The 10,101-nt window shown below is 41.3% G+C and overlaps 1 protein-coding gene across 8 annotated transcripts in view; it reads left to right on the top strand.

The window, feature by feature from the left end:
- Positions 1 to 4,863: 4,863 nt before the first annotated feature.
- The window catches only part of TRAPPC8 (trafficking protein particle complex subunit 8), a 110,618-nt gene continuing 105,380 nt past the window's right edge, over positions 4,864 to 10,101 (top strand). For 3 of the 8 annotated variants that reach the window (XM_089517233.1, XM_089517232.1, XM_089517231.1), the window contains exon 1: positions 4,868 to 5,315. In XM_089517233.1, the coding sequence (XP_089373359.1) occupies positions 5,159 to 5,315 (157 nt within the window). In that variant the 5' untranslated portion in view covers positions 4,868 to 5,158. Of the gene's footprint in view, positions 5,316 to 10,101 lie in introns of all 8 variants that reach the window. The other 5 variants (XM_089517230.1, XM_089517229.1, XM_089517235.1 and 2 more) reach the window with 3 other exon arrangements.

The raw sequence follows: 10,101 nt of genomic DNA, 5'->3' as shown, positions 1-10,101 counted from the left end.
AGCTGATTTGGAGTTAGCTAAAATATATTGTTTGGTGTGCAGTTTATATCCTGGAAGCAGTTTTATTAAATGCTGTTGCAGGATATAAAAGAAATATATTTCCTGTGATGCATTATAGCTGTGTGACACCACCAAGAAATCTCTGCAGTGCAAAACAGTAATATGTGTTACTTATAGCATTAGCATTTAATAGTTATAGAATTTGCAATGCATTTGTCAGTAGAGAGGACAGATTGACTGCAAGATGAAATAATAATAATAATAATAATAATAATAATAATAATAATTTTTATTTCTATCTTCCCACCTCTCCCAATGGATCGAGGCAGGATCACAGCAGAGTTAAAATTACACTTACAATATTGCAGTATTAGTTACTCCACAATTAAAACCACAGCTAAAAATATAAAAACATAAGAACATAAAAGCATAGAAACATAAAAACATAAAACATCAATCAATCACGGGGTCAGCTGTTCTCGTTCCATACTAGTGGTCTTCATAGGAGGTCAGGAGGGTATGCGCGGAAAAGGAGCAGACATGGTTGCTTCACAAATTTATGGATGTGGAGACACAGGCATTTTTCATTCATATTAGCTGTAGATATATTTTGCATCATGTTTTCTACCTATTATATGTTGACTTTTTCTACGATGACTATCAGAAATTAAGTATTTAGAGAGATCTTGTAGCACCTTTGAGACTAACTAAAAGAAAGAAGTTGGCAGCATGAGCTTTTGTAGACTTAAATTTTATATTTATTTATTTATTTATTTATATCCCGCTCTTTTTCCAGGACTGGGAGTCAAAAAAGAATCTGAGGAAGTAGACTGAAGTCTACAAAAGCTCATGCTGCCAACTTCTTTATTTCAGTTAGTCTTAAAGGTGCTACTAGATCTCTCTAACATACTGATCCTACAAACTAACATGGCTATATCTTTGAATTCTATCAGAAATTAAATTAGCGATAAGAGTTCCAGGTGAGTATTAAGCTGTTGAGTATTAACCTGTTGTAACAAAACAACAAAGCAGTCTTCTGGTACAATAGAGATCACATCTGTGGTGGCACTACACCACTTTATGGACACCAGCTACTTCATCAGTTGCTATTGTTTGTCAAGCAGATTTCCTGTATTTTGGGGCTATTTGAAGGATTTAAAAAAACTTGAATAGTTTAAAAAACAACAACAAGCTGAATCCAAATCTATCAGTACCTATATTTTAAAGAGGGATGGCTGTGTTGGGCTGTCACAGCAAGAATAACGACAAAGAATGATGGCATTTCAAAAACCAGTACATTTTATTTGGTATAAACTTTGGCAAGAGTGAAAATTGCCCTTTACATTGGTCATAAAACATTGCATTAAAGAATTCTTGTTCAGCTGTTTATGGTTAGAATCTGTCTTTGAGATTCTTTTGTTTAAGGATGGCCACCCTGAGGCCACAGATAAGTGTTTCCTGGGAGATTAAAACATCTTTCCTTTATTTAAAATGCTGTATGGGATTGCTGTTTAGGCAATTTTCAGTGTCTGTCATTTCCATTTGTGCCTGAGGGCTTCCAATCCCCATTTTAATTTTTTTAATTTTAAATATAAAGCCCCCCAGGACTGTTTTAGGACCAGGAGATGCAAAAAGAAAAGTGGAAATGAGTGCCACTCTTCAAGGTCTGGTGAGAGGTGTGTGCAGCCCCATACCTTGGATAGTTGCTCACTTCTGTTCTAGCGGTTAGATTTTATCTCTTGTTCTTGTATTGAACGAAGAGCCTTCATCTCCCTCCATGTGCTATTTTGCTCATCTGTGTATGATACCATCACCACTTCCCATCAAATGTTCATTAAGCAACTACTGCTAATATCTTACAGACCTTTGTACTGATTTCATTTCTACTGAGACTTGAGCCAACCCTGCCACATGCTTGTGTAAAAAAATCTGCCAATTGATGCAACACTGAAGTGGGTTGCTCTCCATAAAAGTTTGTTAAAACGCAACTTGTTAGTTTATAAGGTAGGGCATTTTAAGGTGACTCACTAACTGGATATGCTTCCTGGTCCAAACAAATGTAGATTGGCCACCATTTTGTAAAGTTTCAGCTTAAACATCTAAAATCTAATTGGATCGATGTTAAACCTAGTGTTAAGTGAGATTTTGTAACACTTTTGAGATTAACTGAAAGAAAGAATTTGGCCGTCTCAAAGCTGCTGCAAGAACTCTCTACATACTGACTGACAGACTAACGTGGCTTTATTTTGAATTCAAACCTAGTGTTAAGTTTTTATCAAAATTCTCACTTACATTTGTTGAACAGTCTGGTTCCAAGGGCAAATATGCTATTAAATATGTGGCATCAGATGCTCCAGTTTTATGGTCAACCCTAAACGTATTGCTTAGGTTCTGACAGGGCTATCCAGATAATTTTTAAGATTGTACATTTTAATTTATTAATTTTAAATGTAGATTTTTAATATGTATGTGTCTGTTCTTTTAAACTGATGTATGTTTTAACTGGTGCTGTGTTCTTAACTGATGTGTATTTGTTAGTCTATTGTTTTTCTCTGCCTTGATCCATGGGGACAGGTAGATAAGAAATAATAATAATACTAACAACAACAATAATAGATATAAAGAAATTTGACCACCAGGCTGCAAAACAGAGGAAAAAACTTCTTATCCAGATAAATTCCCTTAAAGTCTCATGATTTGAAACATCTCCCGTATTACACATTGATTAACACATATACAAGCATTTAATTTTTTTTAAATTAGGCAAGTTGGAAATACAGAAGGTGTCATGTTTCTCTGGCACCTTTGTTATAACATTCCCCCTCCTTTCCCTCATGTACCCATGTTCAGTCATCAGCTGAGAATGTAAATTTACTTACCCACCTGAATTAAGTTGGATGTAGTCCAAAAAAGCTTATGCCCAAATTAATTAACTTGACACAGGGCTGTAGTATTTTCACCAGTTTTCAATTATCTTTAATGTTTTCAATTATCTTTAATTCTTAGTTTCCTGATGAAACAACACAAAATGCCCTCTTGTGGCCAATTGTGTAACTTTTCTGTTTGTCACAGGGATCATATAAGTATATGTAAAGAATATATATATATTCTTTTAACATTAAACACCACACAATTGCTTTTACTGCTATTGTTTATCAAGGTGAGATATCAAGTTCATGTTTGATTAATAGGAAATTAATTAGATATATTAGACATAATTAAACACCCTAAAGGCACCAGATGCTGTCAGTTCTTGGAAGCTAATCAGGGTCAGCCCTGGTTAGTACCAGGATGGGAGACCCTCCAATGAATACAAGGTACTGTACACAGTTATATATACACTCATGTTGATTGATTTGTATTCAGGTCACTGCAATGGCTCAGCTTGGACTTGCCTTGCCATTAATGATGCACTGACTTGATTCAACATACGACTTGCATATTTTTAGTGAGTGATTGCTAGTCTTGGTTCTGTTCAGTAATATATAACACATTTATCCTTCCTTCACCACCAGCCCTACACCCACCCCACCTTTCTTTGCATCAGCCACCTTCTTCTAGCATGCACACAACAGAACAACCTTACCCCTCCACATTGCAGGGCCTGAGTAATAGTTGCTTCCCCCCATGACATGACAAACATGTTCCAGCTGCTCTGCCCTTCTCTTCCTGGCCTCCCTTCACTGCCTTCTCTCCACTTTTTGTTGCACATGCCGCCATGTCTATTCCTCCATCATTCCTGCCTGGAGTTGAGAGATCCAACAACACCTGAATGTCTATAGCTTCATCTCTTTGAATTAGAGAGTACCTAGTTCAGCAGATTTACATTGCGTTTGAACTGACTTCCCATTGCCCGAAAATAGCTTGCCATTGCCCAGAATTGCATGTGGTAGTCTATCATGCAATAATGTTAAAGCCCATGAGTGTGTTTGGATTGCCATTGGATTATACTTCCAGTTTCCCGTGTCTGATAACGTCCTGGGTCTCCTAAATCCCTTTAAAGGATTATTATTATTATTATTATTATTATTATTATTATTGATCTTTAGCCTGGAGAAGAGAAGGTTAAGAGGTGATATGATAGCCCTGTTTAAATATTTGAAGGGATGTCATATTGAGGAGGGAGCAAGCTTGTTTTCTGCTGCTCCAGAGAACAGGCCCCAGGAAAAGAGATTCCACCTCCACATTAGGAGGAGCTTCCTGACAGCAAGGGCTGTTTGACAGTGGAACACTCTCATTCCTCGGAGTGTGGTGGAGTCTCCTTCCTTGGAGGTTTTTAAACAGACTGGATGTCCATCTGTTGGGGTGCTTTGATTGAGAGTTCCTGCATGGCAGAAGAGGTTGCACTGTATGGCCCTTGGGTTCTCTTCCAATTCTAGGAAATGGCTGGTCTTTCAAAGGGAGGGGCCTCGTTGCTTTTCTCTCCCTGAATCGCCTCAGCCTGAGGGAACAGGAGCTGACAGCTGAGGTGGAGGGGGGAGGAGGAAGAACGTAATGGAGGCGGTTGCTCAGCCTGAAGGAACCGCTTGCGCAAGGTGCTTATGGTTACTGTTATTGCCACCGAGGCCTACAGTCATAAAGCTGCTATTCCACTGGCCAGGGCCACCTCCCGTTGCATCCTGAGGCTTGTAGTTCAATGAGGCCTAGGAGCCCCTTTGGACGAGCGTTCTAAACGATCCGCCCTCAACTACAAATCCCATAATGCAACGGGAGGCGGCAACCACATAGTAGGGAGTGCGCCAGCGCGGCGGTAACCGCCTCTTTCTCTCCCTCATTATGAGCCTCTTCCTGGTCACGTGACCCCAGGCTACCTCCCGTTGCATTCTGACCCTTGTAGCTCAGTGAGGCCTAGGAGCCCCTTTGGACGAGCGTTCTAAACACCCCTCCCTCAACTACAAATCCCACAATGCGACGGGAATAGCAGCAACCACCGTGCGGTAATCGCCTCAGTGCGAGCCTCTTCCTACTCGGGCGACCCTGTCACGTGACCCAGGCGCAGAGGCTGCCGGGAACGGGTTTAACCCGGTCGTCGGGGGAATCCAAGATGGCGGCTCTGGGCGGACGCTGAGGCGGCAGAGAGCGGACCGTCCCTGACGCAGCGTCGACCGAGGAGGAGGAGAGGGGCGTGGGGCGTCCCTTGGGCCGGGGCTCGGTGGCCATGGCCCAGCGGGTGCAGTCGGCGCAGGAGTTCCTCCAGGACTCGTTCGTGCCTCTGGTGGCGGCGCTGTGCAGCGAGGAGGCGGAGAGGCTCACCCGCAAGAACAACCTGGGCTTCTGCGAGCTGGTCAAGCCCTTCTGCCGCCTCACCTCCGAAGGTCGGTCGGTGTCCCCCAGAACAGGGTGGTTTACACGGGGAGAGGAGGAGGAGGAGGAGGCGGCTCATAGGGAGACCCTTTATTTACTTACCCATTGTTTATTTACCCCGCCTTTCCCCCAAAGTGGGACCCAAGGCGGCTAACAACGGGACCTCCTCCAACCAGTGACAGTCCTGGCCCATAGAGGAACCATACTTGTCCATAGAGAATCATTGCACAGGGCTTGCCCATGGCAAGTGTTCCCCAGTGATTTCCTATGGGAAGTAGGCTTTCTCTATGGGCAAATATTCCCCTGGCTCTCCCTATGGGCAAGCATTCCTCAGTGGTTTCCTATGGGCAAGTACTGTCATTTCTTTTAGTATGTCCTGCCAACAACGTATATAAAACGCATTAAAATGTTTTACTGTTTTACAGTTTTAATTGGATTATCTTAATTGCTTTTAAAGTGTTGTTTTAATGGGTTTATACACTCGCCCCTCCGTATTTGCAGCTTTGATCTTTGAGGATTTGATTATTTAGGGATTTGATGGCTATCTTCCCTCTAGGAATACGTAGCTCCTCCGGTGCAACTCTTTTAAGGTCAACTTGAACCCAAAGTCACACTGAAGGACCTAGAGATTCTCCACTAGGCATTTGTAGCTCCTCCAAGTCAATTCTGTGGTCAGTGTCTGTTGGACATTAGCCACAGAGTTGCGCTGGAGGACCTAGAGATTCCTAGAGAGGTGTCATCTCAGGTACAAACATGGTGTTTTTGTTATTTGCAGTTTTTCCATATTCACAGGGGTTTTGTGCTGCTAACCCTAGAGCATATGGAGGGACAGGTGTGTGTCTGTATGTATATATGTGTGTGTGTGTGTGTGTGTGTGTGTGTATGTATATATATATATATATATATATATATATATTTTGTAAGCTGCCTTGGATCCCAACTTGGGAGGAAGGCGGGATAATAAAATAAAATAAAAAATAAAACAACAATTAAAATTGCACAATTAAACTTGTAAAAAAAACTACAAATATAAAACTTAAAACCACATGAAACAGAAAACATTTGGCCACCTCCGAAGGAGGAGGGACCCCATCTAAACTTCCTACTCTGTCCTTGGCTGTGGGTGACATCCATTCTCCTGCCTTAGCGCCGAAACGCACCGCAGAAATAATTCAGTTTGGGACCACTTTAACTGCCCTGGCTCAGTGCTAGGGAATCCTGGGAGCTGTAGTTTCATGAGCCGTCTCTGTCAAGACAGCTCTGGTGTCACAATAAGCCACAGCTCCCAGGATTCCCTAGCACCAAGCCAGGGCAGTTGAAGTGGTCTCAGATTGGATTACTTCTGCAGTGTGTTTTGGACCTTAGTCTCCCAGCCGCCATCGTTGACACTGAACTTGCCATTTCATCGCCACACCCACAAGGTTTTGCATTCCACTTGACATCCTCACACACAACCGGCTGGTGGTATTATTGTTGTCCTTGTTGTTTCCTACCTGCCTCTCCCCATTGATCAAGGCGGGGAACAACAACAATTAACAGGTACGGCACATCAATTAAAATGCACATCGGTTTGAAAAGTCAAATAAGATATACAGCTGGCCCTCGGTTTGTGCGGGGGATCCGTTCCAGACCCCCCCCCCCCCGCAAAAACGGAGGCTCACACGTATTCAAGCCTCATAGGCTTGAATGTCGTGCACACGGCATGAGAAATAACAGAGGCAACCCCTTCACTCATAATTGAGGTAGGGGATCTCAGATCCACAAGTTAGAAGGGGCGACTGTACACATATTACAATAATAATGATGTTGTGCAGCTCCACAGCAGCCCCAGTCCGGCCTTTTTGGGTCATCTGTTTCGACCCTCAGTCCGAAAGCTTATGCTACAGCTGCTTTCACACAGTCTCAGAGGGACCACTTGATGTATTGAAAAACTTAAGCTGTGAAGGGCTGCCACATTTTTTAAAATAATTGTATTTAAAAAAAAATTTGGTACATAACATACATAATATATATTTATAACATCAATTACATAACAGTTATTTGCATACATATATCTATAGCGCGGGCCTGGCTTATGCCCTAAACGGGTAGATAACATTTATCCTCTGTTATTGTCCGTTATTTTCATCTTGCTTATAATTAGAATATATTTTGTAATAGGTCTGGTGCTCTCCCAACTTTAGACAGAGAGAAGTGATACATATATTTAAAAGAAGGGAGAAAAAAAGAAAAAAATGACTTATGGTTGAGTGGGTGGGAAAGGTTCTTGTTTATAAATATATATAATATTAATCCCATAATTTATTAACTTTTTCCCATTTTCTCTGAAATGTTTGTTCCATTTTCTCATTGATCATCACAGTTATTTTATCCCTCACCATCAATTCATTTATCTTTATTGTCCATTCTTCCTGTAAATTGTTTCCTCCCCCTTTCCAATATTTTGCAAAGACTAAGCGGGCTGCTCTGGTTAGATAAAATATCACATCTATCTCTTCTTGATTTAATTTCCCCTTAAGGTCTTCTGCAATGTTTAATAAATATAGCTGGGGTTTCATTTCTATGCTATGTTTAAGAATATTCTGAATTTTTTTATGTATCTCCTCCCAGAATTTTTTGCATCTTTACAATTCCACCACATATGATAGAAAGAGGCATTATTTTTCCGCATTTCCAACAATTATTATCGATTATATTTTTTATTTTTGCCCGTTTTGATGTGCCAATTAAATTGGCACTTTTAGCTGTCGCATTGAGGAGGGAGCAAGCTTGATTTCTGCTGCTCCAGACACTAGAAAAATGGAACAATGAATGCAAGCTGCAGGAAAAGAGATTCCACCTCAACATTAGGAGGAACTTCCTGACAGTAAGGGCTGTTCAACAGTGGGACAAACTCCCTCGGAGTGTGATGGAGTCTCTTTGGAGGTTTTTAAACAGAGGCTGGATGGCCATCTGTCAGGGGTGCTTTGATTGTGAATTCCTGCATGGCAGGGGGGTTGGACTGGATGGCCCTTGTCTCTTCCAATTCTATGATTCTAAATTACATAGGAAGGTTAGATGCTACCTTATCTTGAATCTTACTGGCCCACTTGGCCCACCCATATATTGTCAGTTTTGGCAGGATTTGTGGATATCCATGATTGTCTCAGGTGGTATTCTATACAAGTACTGTACTAACTAGACCTGGCCCTGCTTAGCTTCTGAATGTTGCAGACGGATCTGAATGCTAGTCAGAGATACAGTTTGGAGAGAGTTGACATGCAAACAAGAGAATTAAGTTGTTTTGCTGAAATAATCATGCAGGTTGTTTTAGCAGGAGGAATATTTCAGTTCTTTAGAGTAATTAAACTAGAGTACGCATATGCGGTCTTACGTATCTTGTTCCTTCTGGAAAGGACTGAGTTGTTTTAAACATGTTATTTCCATCTTGGATGATTTACTTATCAAAATATTCATGTTTACTAACTGGAGACCAATTATGAACACATTTTCTGATGTGATTTTATAGATTATTCTTAGTGTTGGTCTATACTAGCTGAACATAAAAACCATTACAGGTTGCATCTCCTTTATTCAGTCTCAGGGGAAGGCAATGGCAAACCTCCTCTGAACAAATGCTGCCAAGAAAACCCCATGATAAGTTCACCTTAGGGTTGCCATAAGTTGGAAATGACTTGAAGGCACACAACAACAATCGCAAAAACAGGTATTCAAAAATCTAAATAATAATAATAATATCCAAAGTCCATAACACCTCTGGTCCCACGTATTTTGAAGAAGAGAGACTCAGACTGTATTGTTTGTTTGGTTGGGTGTTCCCCGCATCCCCACAGCTAAAACTGCTCTTTTCTGCAGCTTTTCTGACCACATAAAATGAAAGCTTATTTCAGATTTCCTATGAATATTGATCGCTACTGAGTAAACATAACAGTCTTCCAAGCAGCATTTTGCATCTTTTATTTCTTTTGCGTAATATTTTTTTCCGTAAATATGATATGGTCAGGAGATGTGACTTTCCTGTAGTTAAGCATGTCTGGGTCTGGTCAGTGTTTGGAAGGGAAACCACCAGGAAACTCTTTCCACACTGACTTTAGTTTTTTTCTCAAACTAAATGAAGGAAGCCAGGATGTAAATATAAAAGAAACATGATTTAGGATTAGTTTGGTGTTCATGTATTAATTATTATTATTGTTGTTGTGTGCCTTCAAGTCATTTCTGTGTTATGGCAACCCTAAGGTTTTCTTGGCAAGATTTGTTCAAAGGGGGTTTGATTTTTCCTCTCTGTGGGGCTGAGAGTATTCCGCTGCATCTGCACTGCAGAAATAATCCAATTTGACATCAGTTTAACTGCCTTGGCTCAGTGTTGTGGAATTGTGGGAATTGTACTTTGTTGTGGCACCAGAGGTATCTGACTGGGAATGCTAAATGTCTCATCGATCTACAGTTTGCAGAATTCCATAGCATTGAGCCATTGGCAGTTAAAGTGGTGTCAAACTGGATTATTTATCCAGTGCGGATGCAGCCTAAGAGTTGCCCAAGGTCACCCAATGGGTCAACCATGGCCGAGTGCAGATTTGAACTCTGGTCTCCATCATCATAGTCTAACACTCAGACCACGACACCATGCTGTCTATGTAAAGAAAGTCGCCCCTCCATTTGCGCAGCCTTGGAATTTGCACCCTTGCTTATGAGTGAGGGACAAATGGAGGGTGAACATAATGGGGCGTGTGTTTGCAGTGTGCACCCATGGGTGCACAACTGCCATTCGAGCCTATGTGGCTTTCATCAGTGAGTTTC

Source organism: Sceloporus occidentalis, unplaced genomic scaffold (genome assembly GCF_023333645.1).
Source record: "Sceloporus occidentalis isolate IW3139 unplaced genomic scaffold, rSceOcc1.0.p SCAF_3, whole genome shotgun sequence".
NCBI lineage: Eukaryota > Metazoa > Chordata > Lepidosauria > Squamata > Phrynosomatidae > Sceloporus > Sceloporus occidentalis.
Note: the sequence above shows the minus strand (reverse complement) of the source record. Positions and strands in the feature narration are given on the sequence as shown.